The sequence below is a fragment of the Marmota monax genome, unplaced genomic scaffold (assembly GCF_021218885.2).
Source record: "Marmota monax isolate L192 unplaced genomic scaffold, Marmota_monax_Labrador192_F-V1.1 WCK01_AAM20220418_F8-fsc00011, whole genome shotgun sequence".
NCBI classification, from domain to species: domain Eukaryota; kingdom Metazoa; phylum Chordata; class Mammalia; order Rodentia; family Sciuridae; genus Marmota; species Marmota monax.
The window spans coordinates 6,126,727-6,147,731 of record NW_026693082.1 but is presented as its reverse complement, the minus strand read 5'-3'; the positions used below and the strand labels follow the sequence as shown (position 1 = coordinate 6,147,731).

At 43.6% G+C, this 21,005-nt stretch overlaps 1 protein-coding gene across 1 annotated transcript in view; it reads right to left on the bottom strand.

The window, feature by feature from the left end:
* Positions 1-19,652, bottom strand: part of B3glct (beta 3-glucosyltransferase) — a 103,707-nt gene extending 84,055 nt beyond the window's left edge. Inside the window, exon 1 of the mRNA XM_046454310.2 lies at positions 19,433-19,652. Coding sequence (XP_046310266.1) covers positions 19,433-19,505 — 73 coding nt within the window. The 5' untranslated portion in view covers positions 19,506-19,652. The remainder of the gene's footprint in view (positions 1-19,432) is intronic.
* Positions 19,653-21,005: the final 1,353 nt, after the last annotated feature.

Genomic DNA, 21,005 nt, shown 5'->3' with positions numbered 1-21,005 from the left:
TAACATTTGCGCAAAGGAAATAATCTAAAACATACTCACACTAAAGAGCAAATGAATAACATGGTTTAATCGTTTCTAGTTCCAGAATGACATTTCAAAAGGCAGGGCAAAATTGAAATGCAAGCCAAATGAACCTCTGCGTGTGGAATTTAGATACGAGCAGATAGAACAGGAGGCCTCTCTGAGACCTCCTCGTCTAAAACAATAAATCCCCAACTCCACACCCTCCTCATCCCCTCACTCTTTTCATCAGAGAATTATCAAATGTCTTTTCAACTTATACATCAGTTTACTTATCCAGAAATAGTTTTACGGACTATTTGCCCCACACACCAAGAGCACAGCTAGAACATAGAAGCAGCTCAATAATTTTGGATGAAAGAATACAAGTCTTCATTATAGTCCTGGGTTCATATCACTCAAGGGCTGCCTACTCCTAAAACAGTAGCACCTACTCAGTAGAAGGAAGGAGTTTCATGGTCCACCCCCTAACCCTGTGCTTATTTTTTACCAGGGTCTGATCCATGCTCTCGCTGATGCATGCTCACAGGTGTGTGCACACATAGAGGAAAAGCAAAATCCAAATATTTATCCATCAAGATCTAAGAACAGAGGCAAGATGTAACCCCAAATGCCATTTAAATTCTGTTTCAGCATAATTAATATTTTTGTTTTGTTTTATTCCATTTGCATTTAGTGTACTCTGCACACTTAAATCCCCTAAGAAGATACCGAAATATAATTATTTAAGAAACATCAGGAGCTGGGGGCATAGCTCAGCGATAGAGCATGTGCTTCCTTTGTGCAAGGCCCTGGGATGGATCCCCGGCACCAAAAATGAATAAATAAATGAGAAGCATCTTCCAGGGAGGTTACAACTAAGGTTGTTGTAACCTTAGTGCCACAGAATTTCGGAAAACAGAGCATTCTGAGAATTATAAAAATTTGAATTAGTATGACCAAACTAATACATGACTATAATTCAAAAACTACGTCTTCCTCACCCCAATCCACTCCTACTCCAAACATGGACAAAGATCTAGGGGTTAGAATTTCCTCCTTAAGGAAGTAAAATTGCTTTCTCGATTTAACAGCTTTGGAGACATCATCTAATAACCAGCGTTGACTTTCACCTGACTTCTTTGCAAGGTCAGACAAGGAAGCACGTGTCCACAAGAAAGCCCCTGGCCCTCGGAATGTAGAGCCAGGTGTGGGAAAGGTGCCTCTCAAGCACTGAAAATTACTCACACGTCGCCTTTCATAAGTAAGCAGCAAATATCATTTGACAACGAAATGTTTAAAGTGGGAATTACCCAGAGGAAAGATACTGCTAATAAATCAAGCAAGTTCCAGCAATCCTGTTTGTTGAAATCAAGACACCACTCCTTCATTCAGGCAAGGCTTTACTGAGCTAATGTTAAACTAGATTCTAGTTCCATCCAAAATACACAGATGTAGAGTTTAAAAATCTTTTAAAAAAAAATCTGTCATTTCTCCCTATCATTCTGCTGTGAAATTATAAACTCCCTTGTCTCATGATAGATACAAATTATATAATATTTAAAGCAATGACATAAGAAATCCATCAGTGCTTTCCTAAGAACCCATCATACGGCAAGATAATCCTCGTTAGAAGAATATTTTTTTAAATATGTATTTTTAAAGTGCCAGTTGGTTTTATTGTTACATTTACAAAATCTCCATCAAACAAAAGAAATCATCAAGGACCTAAATGTATTCTGAAGGTACAGAATAGGCTCTGCCACTAATAAATCTAATCTTAAAATAATGAATCATTTGCAGAATTCCTACCAACAACATCCCGGTTTCATGAAAATGAAGTAGAAATAGTGCAAATAAATGAGGAAAATGAGAAAAAAAAAATTGCAAGGAAGAACTTATTTCTTTTCCTTTCCACAACTCTAACAGGATTTATTCAATTTTGTATTGCTTATGTTTAGTCCTAGCTACTAAAATGTGTAAGTCCTCAATTTCTTAAATTAGTTCATTACATAAATGTTTTCATTTTCATAAAGCAAGATGAGATAGGTCATTGTGCTTGCTTTCTCTCTCTCTTTAAATTTCTAAATCCCAAAGCGGCACAGATTTAGGGTATATTAATCAAGTGAGCATGGTGGGATATATAAAATATAAAGAGAAGCTGTATAAATCACAGTATAAGATTAGGATGCATGAGAACTGTAAGTATGCTGTATTTATAGGTAATTCTCATTCTATAAGTTGTCACAAAAGCTGAATTGTTAATTTCAAGCCTGCAGGAAATGACATATATTTCTTATGTATATGATGGGCTTAATTTTTCTCAAAAATTAAAGTCTCCCCAGTGCTAAAAGAAAAAGGGGGGGAGTTCACACTGAGAATTGAAAACCCACGTGGGCCTGGGCTATCCAATGGGGGACAGAGGGAGGGAGGAAGAGTCCCCCAATTCAGGGACCCAGATCAAAGGAGCAAACAGCAGTGGCCACCTGGGGCTCCATGTTTGGTGTTGGTTTCATGGTAATTTCCAGATTCAGATTCTTACAAACTTGGTCTGAGTGCCTTAACAAGCAATTGGAGAAACACTCTAAGGTAAATCATGCTGTTATATGCCAAACCACTGCTTAAAAGTAATTTTCTCTTTCTATTTTCAACATGAATTCTGGAGACAGGGAACTATATTTAAAGTGCAAATCAGGAAGGCAATAGAAATCAGATCCTTTTCATGATAACTCTAAATAATTCAAGCTGATGAATGTGTTAGCACACCTATACGGAAGGATAAATCAAGGTTTTACAACTAACCTGGGACTAAGATTTATAGACTAGCCTAAACCCCAGAGTGTACGAAAACTCGAGGAGGTAATTGCAATGCATTTAAGCAACACTAATCAACTTTCTTTTCTGGTTCCTGAGAGGGGGCAAGGGACCCCTGTCTCCAGACAGGGAAGATAATTTTGCTTCCTAATTCCCGACTCGATTTTATTCTCCTGAATTGTCTTCCCGAACTCTCTTCCAGGAGCATCTACATAGAAACCAGCCCAATGCACAAAAAAAGAACTCACAAAGTCACCAAATAACTCCACCTCAGAGGGGTTGTAAATTAAATGAAGCATAAAGCCCTCGTGTGTAAAAGCTCAGGCAACAGCTGAGGTCATACAGATGACCAGGGAAATGACTGTCAGTCTGTCAGTGTGTGCCCTGCATAAAAGCCAGAGGGTGGGTTAAATCTACTGCTGTGGCACTGCCACCCAGCCCAAAGCTCACAGGGACACATCCTGGAAATCTGCAGCAGGTGCCCAGCCTGGCTCTGGCTAGGATGTCACACAGACTTTTTCTTCTAACGCACTGTGGGAGGAAACCCTTGGCTTCACTTTCTTTTCTGTGACCTACTTACAAAATATTTCACCAAGTGCCACTCCAGCCTCCGGGGGCTCCCCATCCCGGGAGCTTTCCAGGTTTAATTCCAGGTCCTCTAGAAGGGTCCTTAAGCTCCAGGATGCACACGTGGCCCAAGGCCAGTTTATTTGTTTCCAATTACATGCTTTGGAGGTCATCCACAGAGGTTGAAGGGAACAGAAGGAAAAAAGTGTGGCCCTGTGACAAGGGAGAGAGCCTGCCTCGCTTCCCTTCATCCACTGGCCCTGCAGTTGCAGACACGCAGGGTAGCAGCTCCAGCCACTTCCCCAGAGTGCAGGGCCTTGTCACTCCACTCTGGGGCTAAATGACAGAACCAGCCCACAAGGTGTCTAAGGACCCAATGGCTTAGCTAGTGTAATATTTAGAATAGGGCCTGGCACATACTAAGTGCTATAAGGTGTCAGCAGCTATTGTCTTTATCGTTACTCACTCAGATTATCATTTGAGTTCAATAGACTAGAGTCGCTGTGTGTGTATTAGGTGTCCCACATTATGTGCTATGCTAGAAGTGGGGAAACTGGAGATGTATGTGCAGCTCCCCAGGAGCTTACCCGTTAATGGAGGAGAGGAGCCAGTCAGTCAAAAAACAAGTAGAGAGAAGCTCATTCTAATGGCAGTCACAAGGGAGCCCGAGCGGAGGGAGCAGAAGGGAGGCTACCAGGGAGGGAAGCAGGGCTTGGTGTGAGCTCAATGCCCAGCTTGGGGCAGCAGATCCAATGCAGGTGCAACAGGGACTTCCAGTGCAAAGCCAAGGAGACCTGGAAACAGACCTCCACACACAAAGCAGGGTCAACAGTCCAGTGTGCCCGGGGCATGAACACCTGCAAGAGAAAAATGTAACCGGAAACGAAGCTGAGGGGAGGCAGGGACCACCACTGAGTGGGGGAGTGAGTGAGGCAGGGACACCTGAGAGAGTTGCTGGGGTGAGGCTGTGACGGGGCTTAGAGGTTGCTTCTGCTAAAAGCACTGACTCTGCACTTGGCCTGCAGATGTCCGATGGGTAATTTAAAGCTTGGCTTGGCGTCTCTGCCTTCACTTTGTATCTGCCTCCTTTCTGTCTTAAACTGTGGGTCAGATTCCTGCTCCACTCTGCAGGTAGACATGTTAATTATTTAAGGAGTGTCTGTCTAAAGCTGATAATCCTCCCCCTTTAAGGCTGAAGGCACCCAGATAAGAGGAAATAAGATGTTTTCAAGATTCCAGGAACAGCAAGCCTTGCAGACAGATCACCCCATGATGGGACTGGCCCTCTGAAGGGAACAATTACCCCATGACAGGAACCAAGGCTGTCCCCCTCAGCAGGTGCCGTCACCTCATGATGGGAACCAGATTATCCCCTCAAGCAAAAATGACTTCCCTGGAGCCCTCAGAACCAGACCTGGGAAAATAACCAACCAGATCCCAGTTTGACCAAGGCTGCGTATCTGAGCATACTCCCACCCTTCTCCTTCTTTCCCCCTCCCCTCCACTTTTGTCCCTACCCCCATGTAAACCTGAAGCCCTTGTCTGAACAGGACTAAGGATGCCTGGTCCCTCTGCTTTCTGATATAGCTATACTGATTGAATTCCTTCCCTGCCTTACCATTACTTTTTCCATTTGATTTTTTTTTTCATTTTTTATTGATTTTTTAAAAAAACTAAATGACAGCAGAATGCATTACAATTCTTATTACACACATACAGCACAATTTTTCATATCTCTGGTTGTATATAGTATGTTGACACCAATTCGTGTCTTCATACTTGTACTTTGGATAATGATATCCATCACATTCCACCATCCTTGCTAATCCCCTGCCCACTCCCTTTCCCTCCCACTCCTCTGCCCTATCTAGAGTTCGTCTATTCCTCCCATGCTCCCCCTCCCTACACCACTATGAGTCAGCCTCCTTATATCAGAGATATCAAAACTACTCTAAGATATCATCTCACCTCAGTCAGAATGGCAGCAATTATGAAGACAAACAACAATAAGTGTTGGCAAGGATGTGGGGGAAAAGGCACACTCATACACTGCTGGTGGGACTGCAAATTGGTGCTGTCAATATGGAAAGCAGTATGGAGATTCCTTGGAAATCTGGGAATGGTACTACCATTTGACCCAGCTATCCCTCTCCTCCAACTATACCCGAAAGATTTTAAAACAGCATACTACAGGGACACAGCCACATCAATGTTTATAGCAGCACAACTCACAATAGCTAAACTGTGGAGCCAATCTAGATCCCTTCAGTCAATGAATGGATTAAAAAAATGTGGCATATATACACAATGGAATATTACTCAGCAATAAAAGAGAAAAAATCATGACATTTGCAGGTAAATGGATGGCGCTGGAGAAGATAATGCTAAGTGAAGTTAGCCAATCCCCAAAAAACAAATGCTGAATATTTTCTCCATTTGATTTCTGAGGCAAGAGGGCAGACCTGATCTGTCAGAGTTCCCTGAACTCACCACTCCTCCCCCACAGCCTAGGACTTCAGAGACAGGAACACCTGGCGAAGGTGGGGTAGTCTAGGGTGGAGACATCTAAGGGAGACTGACTAGGGCTAGAGATGAGGCTGAGAGTAGCAGGGGCCATATCATGAAAGGGGTTAGTGTTAGGGAATCTGGAAAATCATTTGAAGTATTCAAAGAGAGAAAATACCATATTAAGCTCTGTGTCCCAGGCATGTTCTGGAGCTAGTGTGGAGAGCGGCTGTGGGGAGAAAAAAAAGGATTCCAACAGGCCAGCTAAGGCAAGGACAGATCCAGGCCTGAACCGAGGTGGGGCAGTGTCCAGGCACAGAGGACTGAGACTGAAGATACAGAAGCTAGAGCCTTTGACAGAGCATACTGCTGAGGGCGGGAGGGAGAGGACACCTTGACTGGGACATCACACACAGGCTAATCCTAAGGGTGGGTGAGCAGGTGTGGACGTTCAAGTGGAAGTCTCCCACAGCAGCCAGCCTCCAGATGGGGAGCCCGGCATGGAGGAGTGCAGGGAGAGGTCCCAATGCTGATGTCTCCGCAGTAGCAGAGGACAAAGTCACAAGACAGGGTGCACCTATGCAGGAACAACATGGGGAGCCAAATCAGGGCAGGGGACCACAACATCTCAGGGGGAAAACCTACAAGAAGACAAAAAGGAATAGCCAGGCAGGGAGGGAAACAGGAGGGAACTCAGTTCTTGAAGAAATCTTCAAGCTCTTTCCAGGAGCTGTGTCCTTAAAGCTTCAAAACACAATAGAAAGATGTCACAGTCTAAGAGACCTAGACCCCAGCCTTCCCTGACTATGAGAAATAGAACAGCACAGGGTCAAAACACAAACCCTAGACTCAGACCAACTAGGTTCAAATCCAGCTCCACCTTTTAGTAGTTCAGCGACCTCAGGTTAGTGACTTGACCTCTCTGAGCCTGCTTTTCTCCCTGCAGAGGGGAAAATGAAATAAGAATCAAAAAGAGGGCAGTGTACGTTCAGGTTCCGAACAGTACCTGGCCTACAGTAAAAGGCAAAGAGCCCTTTGCTCCTGTTACCAACAGCAAAGTCTTAGCACAGGGACGGACAGCTAGACAGGAAATCTAGGGAAATAATGAAGCGATTTTCACAGCTGGTCTTGTCCACTTAACTTCCTTTATTTTGTAAAAAGTACAGCCCTCCTGCATAAACCCCTCAAGGACCTAGAGGAGATAAATTTAACATGATGCATAAAAAGCCTTGAGCTGCTTATGGGAAGTAATGATGTAAACTAAAATATATCACCTTTTCCGTTTCATAACATAGTCTTTTAGGAATAAAGATAAGTTATATCCCTAGGAGGAAATGGTATTGCTAGACTTCAAATCCATGCAAATCTTCTTTGATGAGACTAAAATCTTTTTTCTTTTTTTTGTCTGAATTCTCAGCTTTCCACCATACAGATAAAGACTGCTTTCTTACCCAACTTCTACCAAATCTCTGTACACACACATTTGGAATAAAAGCTTAAGTGAATTTATTCTGTCAATCAAGTCTCTCTTCAAAAAAAAAAAAAAAAGAAAGAAAAGAAAAAAACTTCCGAATTGCCACATAGTGCAGGGACTCCCAAGCCCAAATACCTCTCCAGCAGGACCTCTCCTCTGAGCTCCTGACCCAAATATCTAACAGTTCAAAACCTGAACTTGTCCAGAACTGATCAGCTTCACTTCCCCCCAAAATTAAAAATATATCTGAAAAAAAAAAAAGTCTGGTATTTCATGCCACAAAATTATATGCCTAAGATTTATGAGGCTGAATAAATCTTATGCTATGCATATTTAACCATAAGAACTTTTTTTTTCTTAAATCTGGTCTTCCTCATTAGCTCCTAAGTCGGTACACAACACACCGGCAGCTCCTGACAGAAATCCATGACTCATCCCTGCCCCCACCCTCTCTCCCAGCCCACTGTGCCCAATCTATCACAGCGGCTTAATCATCTCTCAACTAGTTTGCTAGGGCAGCCTCCTCAGGGTTCCCCAGGTCCACACTGACAACCTCCAACCCCCATTCCACAGGACGACCAGAGTGAGCTCCATCAAGTCAAGTCACGCACTGTCCCATGACAGCCCTTCAACACAGCCCTGAATGCATTACCCAGTCTGCAAGCCCTGTCCAAGCTGGCCCCTGCTGATGTCGCCAGCCTCTTTCTCACACTCGCTGGGGCTCTGTCCTTCCTCCACAGGATTCCTTCACAGCCTAGCTGGGTCCCTCTGCTGGCTCGCTCTTTTCCCCTCCACTTCATGGGTTCCACTTCTCCTTCATGTCTGAGAGGTAGTCTCACTTCCTCATGGAGGCCTTCTTTAAGCTCTTATTCCAAGGTTTCTCAACCCTGGTTCTGTTGAGATTTGGGGCCCAATAATCAATTGTTTGGTGGTGGGGCACAGCTGTCCTGTGCATTGTAGGTCACCCAGCTACATCCCTGGCTCTGGATGCTAGCAGCAACCACTGCCACACCATCCAATGACATCCGAAAGGTCTCCAGACATTGATGAATGTTCCCTGAGTACAAGATCTTTCTCAGTAGAAAACCCCTGCCCCAGACTCGCTGAAAGCCATAGATCTTTCTGCAACATGTTCTCAAAGTGTCTTCCACAGAAGCTACAGTGAGCTTCTATGTAGTTATTGTTTGGTGTCACCTTCCCTCCTACACTGCCAGCTCTACAAGGGGGGAGACAGGCAGATCCGTCTTGTTTCAGCAATATCCCGATGCTTGACACATAGTAGGTCCTCAACAATTACTTTTTAATAAATGAAGCAAACTTTGGGTAGTTTTTCCTTGTAACATTCTTTTTAATGTTAGGAAATCAACACTGTCTAGCAATTCAAGTGAGCCTGTACAATAACAATGGTGTTTCTCCGGGAGTCACTTAGTGAACAATACTTTGAAATCATGGCAGCAAGGGAGACTCTCAATCAATACTAGGCACAAGGAGTTTGACACTCACCACAACTTTCCTTTATCGTGGGAGAGGTGGGGTAAACCTATGGGGACTCCAGTACATTATTTTTAAGCAGGAACCTGAACAATGCCAAATGCAGATTGCACCTAGTGCTACAAGAGGAAAAACAGTTGCAAAGTCCTTATATGTACTATCTTTATGCCTAGACATTATGATTGCTTATTTTCTTACAATGTATCTAACCAGCAGCAAAAATCTTTGACCTTGATGCTTCAAATGAGGTTAATTATTAGGGCATGCTCTATTATGGGCCCCAAAATGTTCAGTTCCAAGGAAATTTTAAAAAGGGTACAAACATCTTCTCTCTATCCCCTGTCCCACTTGCAGGAGATGCTCCTTGTACCCTGGAGGTTGACTGTCAACTGCAGGCAAACCCCCATGGATCAAGTTCAGGACCAAGGAGGCTATGCTAACTTGGGGGTCCTGAATGACAAGGAATGCACCTGTAAGATTAAATCGGTACTGGTGATATCTGTGTACTGCCTCAGTGATAAAGGGAGGGTTTAAAACACACACACACACACACACACACACACACACACAGCCTGGAATTAGGTCTGACTTGCTGTTTTAAAACTTCTGACTCGCTGCAATGAAAGGAATCTGAGCAAGAATTGGCTCAGAACAAAAAATCATCCCTAATTTTGGCAGGCGCTAAGAAATACAATCTTGGCTCCTACCGAGAGGAGACAGGGATGTGAAAGATACAAGCTAATACCTATTATTTATTGGTTTGAATCAGCTTCTTCACAGATGTATCAATTAGGACTGTTTGGCTGCATAGAGTCTTATACAAGGCAAAACTGCAAATAGGTGATAGACAGGACTGACAGGATGCTCCACATCTTCCTGGCACCCAGGCTTCTTCTCTTTCCATTCTATCATCCTTACTACTGCCTGCCTCTGTCTTCAAGGTCACCTCCTAGCCACAACATGGCCTCCACAGCTCCAGCCATCAGATCCATGGAACAAGCAATAAGGAGAAGGGGGAATGAAACATGGCAAAAAGGGCCTGCATTCGAGCAGGATTACTGGATTGTTCTATCCAATAATCTTTATGGATTCATCACTAGACACCCCTATTTGCAAGAGCTACTGAAAATTGCCACCACTGACACCATTCCTCTAACCATCCCCTCAACCTCAGTATAATCCCATTGAGTTTTGTTAGGAAAAGAGGGTTCAAAGGACTCTTGTGTAGGCAATTAGCAGTTTCTGCTACTGTGGAATCATTTCCTTAAAACTATAAGAGACAGAAAAGTTTCCAGGTTCCTAACCAATACATGTCTTCAGTTTTACATGAGAAAAATGAGGCTTCAAAGTCATTCAGCTAATAAATAAGTAGTGACCAAAAGGCTTGAATAAATCTGACTCCACAACTGGTGCCAGACATTAGGACAGAAGTTACTGTGAATTTTGTCTGTATATGAATATGGATTTAAAACAAATGTTTCTTTTCTTTTTTTTTTTTTTTTTTGGTATTGGGGATTGAACTCAGGGGCACTCAACCACTGAGCCACATCCCAGCCCTATTTTGTATTTCATTTAAGACAGGGTCTCCCTGAGTTGCTCAGCCACTCACCATGGCTGAGGCTGCCTTTGAACTCATAATCCTCCTGCCTCAGCCTCCCGAGACATTGAGATTACAGATGTGTGCTATCTTGACCTCCCTGCACCACCCTGCCAAAAAATTTTTAAATAAATGTTAAGTCTGTCAAGAAACTATCCATAGCTGAACCAATCTTGTAAGGGAATATTTAAGGTATTCATAAACTTTCAGGATTGATCCCATCTCAGAACTCTTATTACACTGTTTTAGCAGAATTTTAAGGCAATCATCAGGCCCCACTCATGATATCCTTATATGTTTCTTTGTTTTCATATGTTTCAATATCCCTCCCTTAACATCAAACTAAACCTCAATAAAACATAGTCATGTTTTACTTCCGACCCCAGAGACTACAGCCTCCTGTCTCTACCAACCCATGAAAGCCAGTTCACAAAGCCCAAATGTCTCACAGGGACCTTTTAATGGGTTTTATGTCTTATTTATTGTGCTTATCTGACAACTTCACAAGGCTAATCGACATCTCTAGAAATGTGTTGACATTTAGTTCATTCTGAATGTCCTTCAGTGTAATATCAAGTTTGGACTGTGCAAATACTCCCCTAACGGTAATAAAAGATTACACATAGAAATGCAAATGTACATTTCAGCCTATACATTGTAGGCATCATGTACAAGCATAATATCCCCAGTACAGCATTATTAAGTGCAGTGCTGTAAATAGAATGCCAGTTTCTGCTACCACCCACTCATTTGGTGAGTTACAAACTTCCAGGCAATAAGCCAACTGATACAGCCAGCAGTCACCTAGTCGATTTTGTAAATCTTCAACTTCCCCTTCTCCCTAGGGCTACCACCCAACAATGCTTTCTTCCACCAAAGATGATCAATTACAGCCTTCTCTGTCCAAGGTGCCCTAACAACTTTAATTACAGAGTCGGCAAATTAATCATGTGTGTGAACAATTACCAACTAATGTCATTCGATTTTCCCACACTTACAGAGCACCTACAGAAATGTCTGGGATGTACAGAAACAGCAAATAAGGCCCCTATTTGGAGAACTTCGATACAATTAAACACAGACTGTCAAGGTTCCAGTGGCTAACGAAAGCAGTGTGCAATAATGCTAGGTTTCTTCCTCAACTGCAACATTCTAAAATTTGAAATTACTGCCTTTTTAGAGCCTAGAAACTCAAGCAAGCCTGAGAGGACAGTGTCATTATAACACTCTGAAAGGAAATAACTGTTTCAGCCAAGCTTTTCAACTTGAACAAATCACATCATAGTCAATCATAAGGATTTAAAAAAAAAAAAAAAAAAGACTTTTACCACATCCTTTTATGAGAAAAGGGTGGGGTTATAGGCCTTTGTGAGGAGATTGGAAAAAGAAATGGACATTGTGGAAGCAGGATTCGCGCTTAGAGACACAGGACACCACGGCATTGAGCAGGAAGTGTTTATTTGTGCCAATACAGGCTCAGTGGATTCTCATCAAAAGGCTGAGAATTTAGCATAGAGAGGTATAGCTTTATATGTGCTTGTCAGTTTCCTTTTACATAGTAGTTCTTTGTTTCCCGTGTGAGGTAGTACATATTTCAGGTTAGGCCTTCTATTTTCTATACTACAGAGTAGCAATAGTGTTGCAACTGAGTTGGGGAAGGTTCACATTCATACTGATGGTGCCAAGTTATCTTTTTCTGCGCCCTGATAAAATCTCTACCAAATTTCCACTTTGATGCTAAGATCCTTTCAGGATCAAAGAGTTTAATGGTTTATATTTCCATAACATCATGACATAAGTGACCATTTTCCTTTTAACCAGAGCCTCTATGAAACTAGAAATAGATCTTATAACCAGGGGTAACAGACAAGGCAGGAGAAGGCAGACCCCCCTAACATAAAAGCCACAATACTTAGGAGACTCTTGAACACCCCCCCCGCCAAAGTTGAAAACCATCCTCCAAATAACTCCCTGGGATTCTAACCTTTCACAGGTCTGGACTGAGATGTGGGTGACCTTTTTATCCAACCTACAGATTCCTGAGATAGTTTCCTAGTAGGAGAAATGGTTATGATCAAGTAGGATTGTGGCTACAACTTGGCCTGTTGAGTCATATGAAGACATGGGTCACAAGGTAAGAGACTCAAGTCCACAATCGGGAGCCAGATCAAACACAACCAAGAGTAACAAAGCATCCTGTCAAAAGCGGATGAGAGGCTGCTAATAGAAGCTTTTCAACCCAGTGCCAGCTGGCTGGAGCAGTTGCTGTTGATCCTACAGTGAAAACTAAGGCTAAGAATGTGACAACGGAGAGGAATAAAGTGGGGGTGGGGCGGGGGGCAGCACCAAAGCCTCACTGTACATAGAAAATAAGACTTGTCCATTTATCCCAGCCAGCGGTTGATTCCTCAAGCTTCTGCCATGCGTAGATTAGTCAGCTTCCAGAGTGACTAAAGCAGGGCTGTAGTCCTTGGGAGCCTCTCGGGGTGTAGCTTGCTTGTTTTGGATGGTCAACTTACATGGTGTAGCTGGACTGGGAATGTACTCCCAATCATAAGAAGCTGGTTGCACTCTGCTGTGGTGAATCCAAGGGGCCACATTGGCCACTTTTACTGCAGTAGGGGTGGACAAAATTGTTAGGGGCTGTAAACAAGTCAAGATGGCGCCTGGCATTATGCCAGAGGGAGTGGTTTGTGAAGTAATGCCAGCGAGCCATTAAGTGTGGAGATTCCTTATTGGTTGACTGATGTATCTAGTTTATGTTAACTAAGATAAGCTGTGTGGAATGTATAAATACCCCTCCTGTCCTACAATAAATGGCTCCCACTCCTGCTGTATCAACGTACACAAGTTGTTCGTCACCCCCCGGTTATTTTGCTGCAGCCGGACTGCGGCACAAAATGATGGTGAGCAGACTCCTCCAAAGAGGCTTTAGGGGTTGGACATTCCACTCTTTTACCCAAATAGCATCTCCTGGTTTAAACAGCAGGCATCTGTGGTCAGGGTCACAAGTAGCTTTTCCCTAACCTAATGGTGTATAGTGGTCAAGGTTGAATCTAGAGCCTGCCTCTGCTACCTCAGAGTAATGTGTTCCAATATTTAAAAGAGCTTCTTGTATATCTCTTATGATAGGAGGAGGAGGTCCATAAAGAATCTCATAAGGGGAGAATCCTGTCTATCTAGTATGGCTAGACCTAAGCATTAACAAGATAATTGGCAACACTTGATCCAGTAAGGGTGGGTTTCCTGACACAGTTTGCTTAGTTGTAACTTCCAGGTGATCTCTAACCCCTATGCACCAGTTATACCTCCTTAGCCATGAACACCAGCCCATGTATGGCTATACTTTGGTTATAATTTTCCTACTAGGTGTTTAAGACCAAGTTGGTCAGAATTAACCTTGTTCCTATCTACTGTGAAAAATCAGCTGAGATTCCTCAGGGGGTTACTCTTGGGGATGAGTGAGAAGCCTCTGACCTCCTCTAGTTTCTTCTACCATTTGTGCCATCTGCCAGAATAGATGAGGGTCTTGCTGACTACATTTGGCTTCCCTTGGAAACATTAGGGACATTCCCCTCTCCAATGACCCTCTTCTTTGCAGCATGTGCATTGGTTGGCTTCTTGTTCTCTAGGGTCCTCTCAGTCTCCCTGATGAGGAGTTCAGAGTGACTCACCAGAAGTGCAAGGCCAATATCAATTAACACAATGTGTCATTTTATTGGGAATAATAATAATAATAATAATAGGATCTCATTGTTCTAGGTTCTGGTTGACTTAAAGGGTAAGTGCCAAAATATTGGCTATTTTTTTTCCTTGACCTTTATTTCATTAACTTTAGTCTCCAAATTTTGGTTTTAAACACCTAGCAGGCCAATTTTACCAGTCCTAGAGTAGGAGTACTATTAATGTCTATGATGTTATAGTTACTTAACATTTCTATTTAATAGGGGCTAGTGTTAGTGCTGGAAGTGAGCCTTATATCCTATCTGATAACTTTTTGTCTCAAATAACTCAGATTGTTATATTAAAAGATGTACTTCTGTAAACCACTAACAGCAGTTATAAAGTTTACAAGGAAAATATATAATGAAATTGACAAGAACAAAAACATGTAGTTTGTATAATAGCTATAAACCAAGAAGCATAATTTTTATAATGTCAAACCTTTACTTAGTTATATATTACATCCCTTATTTATTTTGAGATCACAGTAATCTTAACAACAAAAAAATCTATCTTTTGAACTTAACTTTAAATAAAGTTAAATTTAGCCCTCTTTGGAGTTGTTCTAACATGTACTTATAAGGTAAGAGGCAGAGTCTTAACACAGAGGAGGTGGCCTCTTGACAAGGAAAGTGTTTTATTTCTTAGATGTCATTTTATAAAGTTTTTATATATTATTTCCTGAGATTATATGAATATCAATTAACACAATGTATCATCTTATCAGGAACATGAATAATAATAATAATAATAATTTAAAAAAAAAAAAAAAAAAGCAATTAGAGAGCTCCCAACTTTCTTTTTGGGAAAAGTGGCAAAATGTCTTATGTTTCATACTGTCAACAATTAAACAAACCAGGCTCTCCTTATTATCTTCTAAAAATACATTAAATTCCCATCCCAGTGTAAGGAGTATCAGAAAATTATATACATGTATAATTATTATGATAGTCATTTTTATCTGAATATAAAATAGTGATATAAATAAATAACTAAATTTGTTATTTTTTAAATAAGCCTAAAAGAAACTATTATTATAGACTTTATTTTGGAGAACACCAGCTTAGTAAAATGCTGTAAAAAAGACTTGTATACTTGGAGGACATAAATATATCTGATATATAAAGAAGCTAGTAACAGAATCACAATTACATTGATGTCCTCAGATTAACCAAGTTTAAGTTTTAAAAAAATAGAATGTTCAATGTAGTGTAATAATCTAAAAATTAGTTGTATATTCAATTTGATTTGTACAACCCCTAATTCCTCTAAGACTATCTCTCCTAAATAATAGAACCTAAAAGACACAAAAAATTATCCTGCTAGATAAGACCAGACCAATGTTTTAAGAAACCCTTGTTACTTTAACACATACAGAATTAAATTCTGGTTTCTGTTAGTACATTAATATTTGACCTCAAGAAAAACCCTTAAATATATTAACTAATCATGTTCATAACAGCCAACTTAACCACACACAATTTTTTTGAGATTCATCTCCAAAATCCTTGCATAACTTACTTGGACATTTTATGACTTGTTTATTTCACCTCATGAAATATTTTTTCCTCCAGAAACATTTTTACACTAAAATGTATTTCCATACCTTTTATATCTTTTTAGTTGCTGACTCTTAAATTTACATTTTGGAACAATCCTTATGAAATTTCTAAATTTAGACAAATTACTCCATTTTAATAGCATGAAATACTTTATATGCTTTTTGCAGTACTTTAATTAAACACAGCTGAAACCTTTTGTACTCTTTGCACATAGAATTACATGTATTAGAATCTTATCCTTTAGTAACCTTGCTTTAGTGAAGATGCAGAAACAAAGCAATATGAAATTCCCCCTTTTTTTCATTTACCAATCTATAAAAACAATATAATACTAAAGTATATATTATCTTATGGAATTTAAGAAGAGTACCTGAATTAATATTTAGCAATTGATGTTTTAGTATTTTAATTTTGAAAATTGATCAAATGTCTCCTCTAACAAACACATTTATGAAAACTAATCCCATTTATGTTTAATCTAGTTTACTCATTTTTAATTGTTAACTTTAGGTTACTCATGAAAACCAAGCTATCAGACAAGTGTAGTTTACAGGTACATGCCATCAGTTTCTGCTAAAGAAAAATTCTAGAAGCAATGGATATTAGACTATAAACATCTTGTAGAAAGCAACACTATTGATTGCTTGACCACCTAGAAAAACATGTGGATTAGTAATCTTAAAGACATCTTTATTCTTACCTGTTCAGCCAATTTAAATTGAACTTTATCTGAAATGTTTAAGTCATGTGAACTAAAAAACATTTGGATCCATTTACTAAATTTATGAGTACTCATTTATCTATAAACCAATTTTGATACCGTGTACATGATAGATATTATATACAGACACAACATATAGTACACAGATGCACAGAAATAAACATAAAAACTAACAGGAAACAAAGATTTTACAGCTTCTCCTTGAATAATTGATCTCTGAATAAAGACAGAAGGAAAGACAAAGGACTAAAAACTCAAGTTGGACAAAACAAGACTGATCGGAGCAAAACAGTATAAATTTAGATGCACAGGACCAAGTGTGATTGCAACACAGAAACCATGAGCTCAAGACAGAGGTTTTGAAGGAAAAAATGATATGGCCATAATTACTCCCAAACTGCCTTTGTTGTTCTCCAATTCATTTCTAGCTCCTCCCCAGAAAATAAAATCTGAATATCCTTTTGGCATTGTTTTAACTCCTTCCTTAACTTGGATAGTAAAGGAGACAGGGCAGTGGAGAAGCAGGAGCCACTGCAGCTGGCTCAGATCCCCCCTCTGCCCTACTGTTGGCATCATTTCCAGAGGCAGAAGTCAGGGAGTCTGGGCCTTGAGGAGGCCTAAAGTTTGAGCCAGAAATAGTGAAGGCTTTAGGATAGCTTCCTGAGTCCAAATAAAACAACAGTGTCTATCATCTCATGGCTTCTTTTTCCCTTGTATCTTAGGACTCTTTAATATTTTAACTTAAGCCCCAGAGAGCTATCTGGGGGAATTTCAGTGTTTTTCCCCCTGCCAGCACCCTCTTTCTCTAGAGTTTTTTGTTTGTTTGTTTTTGTTTTAATGTAAAGGTGCAACCCTCCACCACCACCACCACCACCAAACTGGTGGTTTCTTGCACTTTTCCCCATCCCGCTCTCCTGCATATAGTCTTGTGTTTCTGAGTCAGGGCTCAATCCCACCTTGTGCCCAACTGCAGCAAAGAGGAAAACACTTCAGGAGGTAGAGCATCCCTGATATTCCTGGGCCCATCAGACTCTCCTATCAGGCATTTGCAGAAAATTACAGAGCTAACCTCTATGGCTTGGGGCAACACCTAAATTGTTCCAAGGCAGAATGCAGACCTCCTGAGCATCCTTAAAATGTCCAGGAAGGCAGAATGCAGACCTCCTGAGCATCCTTAAAATGTCCAGGACCTGGTCTACCCGGCCTTTCCAGATCCCCTCCATTTGCCTCTCCTATTTTCTAGCATTAGGAAGGAACTTGGCAGAATCCCAGAGCACAAGAATAGATAAAACCGCCATTTATGTCCCACAGCAGCTTGGATTTAAAAGTGACACTTTTTCTTCTCTCTGATCTCAAACTAATGTGGGCACCTGCTCATGTAGCTCTTTACCTAGTGATCCCTCAGAGGGCCCACTTACTCCAAATGAAGGCCAATCTATTTCACAGAAGGTCTGAAGTTCTCCGGGAGTCAATTTAGTTCCATAATCTCCAGAGTACCCCCCCCCTTTAAATTCTTTACCATACACTCGGGGGGGGGGGGGGGGGGGGGGGTTTGACCTAACTCTGTTTATCACCTATTTCCTCCCCCAAAAGATGACAATCACAAGCAAAAAAGGGAATGGGGAAGGGGCGAGCAACTGCTCTGTCCATTTCCAGCTGTTTTCCTAGCAGGAATGCCTCTTAACATTGGCAGGTCAGCATAAACTCCCGAGCCAGAGCAGGCCGGTAGAGGCGATCTAGCGCTGCCCTAAGCCATATGAGGATCGCCTCGGAACCAAGGATCAGGACTCTCCACTTGCTTCAGGTTCTGCCCATCTCATTTGGTCCCCATTTACTCGAATTCAAACATGTCTTCAGCCCGCGGCCCAGTACCTTAGAGTTGCAGTTTCATCTTGCACAATCAACACTACCTGGGCAGTGCTCAGTCTCCCTTTCTGCCATTTAGGAGCAGGTCTACCTCTTGAACCCAGGTTCCCACCTGTCCTGTGGGCGTTGCTCCCTGCACTGGTTCCTGGGCCCAGGGTTTCTTTATGCTCCTAGGGTCCTTGCCCTGGCATACCAGGAGGACTTGTCTCCTATGGATCAGTTGGCTGATGCCAGTCAAGGTCACCTCTCCCAGCATGGGGGGCCCACACCCCAGTGACAATCAACATCTTGGAATCCCAGAGGAGCCGCTAAGAAATGTTGCAGAATTCTCTGCTATCCTTTCCTGCGCTCTGAGAAAACCTCTACCACAGCAGGAGAGTCGGAGAGCATTGTTTTCAGACGGGTTTTCTAATTTGCCCAGTGAAGATCCCAGACTTCAGAAAGCTTCCCCATGGTGTCCCCACACCACTCCCGCGCACACCGAGGCCCGGCCCGGCACCCCGTCCTCCGTCCCAGAATCAGAGTAGGGAGGGTGCCAAGTTGGCCACACGTCCTAGCGAGCCAGGGCAAGTCCGAGGCCGCGCAGAGGGAGGGACGCCGGGTCGCGGAGTGCGCGCGGGGCAGCTGCCGCCTGGCATCCCACGCGGGCGCAGCCAGGGCACAGCGCGGACGCTCAGGGCTCGGGACTGGCGAACAGCGGCGGGACTCGGGGGGAGGGGCCGCAGCCAACCTCTTTCAAAGTTTCTCGCAGTTGCACAGCTCCCCTCGGCTTCCTGTGGGGGTGGGCGCTGCGCCCCGGCGGCTCGGCCGCCCGCCAGCCCGCCTGTTCCAGGCGGAAGGAGGCGGGGAGACGCGAGTCTGGGGCCCGGCAGGGGCGGCGGGGACCCGGGACAGAAAGGCACCGGGCGGGCACGCCCCGGGTCCCGCCTGGGCGCCGGGAGATGGCGCTGCTGAGAGGCGGCGCGGCGAGGACGGGGCAGCGGGACGCGGAAACCAGCGGGGCAAGGCTGGGCCACCCAGCACCTCCCTCCCGGGGCTCATCCGGGCTCGGGCAGCTGCGCCCGAGAAGCCCCAAGCCTCGCCCGCGCGCACCCGGGCCGCCCGCTACTTACCAGCGGAGCACGCGAGGAGCGCCAGCAGCGCGGGGGACGCGAGGCGGCGGACTCGGCAGGCTGGCGGCTGCATCCCGGTCGCTGGGGCTAAGCGACCTGCCTGGACGCGGGGACCGAGACGCACTGGGAGCAGAGCTGCGCCGCTGCCGCCGCCCTGCCGCCGCCGCTGACCCTTCTCCACCGGCTCCCCTCCTCCCTTCTCCGGCTCCGCCGCGCCGGCTCCGGCCGCGCCCTCTGGTGGCCGGGAGCGGCAGCACCCCGGTGAGCGCCTCTGCGGCTGTGGCCACCGTGCGCCCGACGGGCTGCGGGCACAAGGGGCCCCTTTGCTCCCATAGGCGTCTCACCTCTGCTGCCTCTGGCTACCGTCCCTTCTCCCCAACAGCCCCCAGACCAGGCCCCTTCCTCTGCCTTCTCGCCCTCCCACACTTAGCCATCCTCTTGCTTGGGTCCCCAACAGTAGGTCACTATTTTCACCCTGTTACACCAAAAGTGAAGGAGGAATCACTCTTCTTTTCTTTTTTTTCTTTTCTTCCTTGCTAATGGACTATGTGCTGTTTAAAAAAAAAAAAATCAATGATTCAACTCTTAATGTTGTTGGCAGCAATGTTGTGCTTCGATGAAAGTGTTTTTAATCAGATCGACTATTTTACTTAATAACCTTTTTAAAACTGGAATTTGACCACTGGCTGGGGCCTGGAGTTTGCTTTTAAAAGATGTTTGTGTAAAGGTGATTTTCCGTGACTGTGATTTTAAACGTTCACCATCATGAAAGAGAAAGGGTATGATTTTATTCAAAACATCTGCCACAGTCTGGCTGGGCACAATTCACAAGCCACTTGTCAAGCAGGAAGGAACTATGCCATACCACACAAGCTCTCCAGGAACTCCCTCAGAGCCCAACGGCGGGGCTCTTCCGGGAGCCTCTCAATCGGCTGTCTTCCCGCCCTTGAGGCCGATTGGCTTGGCTGCATGGGCGGAGCTAAAAGAGTCCCCCAATGAGCAGGTCCATGATCTGAAAGGGCGGGAAAACAACCCAATAAGCGTCACCGCAGAGGAGCCAATCAGCTGGAAGTTTGCTGGGGCTGCGGTGAGCCAATCAGCTGGAAGTTTGCTGAGGCTGCTTCGGCTGTGGCTCTCAAGAAACATCTGATGAAAATAAACTGGAATACAGAGCAGGGGAATGACATCTGTCAGAAAACCTCAATGAGGGAGTCCCTCTGTCTCCAAAGGACTATCAAGTGTCTCCCTTCCTTGCTAGAAGAGTCATAGTCCTAACAGGGGGCTGACCCAGTTACGTTGTATGGTGAACTGAAGAAGGAAAACAGTTACAATGAAGAACTAGGAATCCCCCTTTAACCCTGGGGCCTCCCCCAAACTTTCTCTCATGTGTCTCCAAGGGCACTCCCCTGGCCTATGTTTAGACCTTGACCTCCTGGAGGTACTGTCCATATGGTCATTCATATTTGATCATATGTTTCAGACATCTTCTATGTGTCTGCCACTCCACTAAGTACCTACTAACCCGAGTCTCTTCTCCACAAACCTCAACATTCACCCTTGTTCAACATTAATG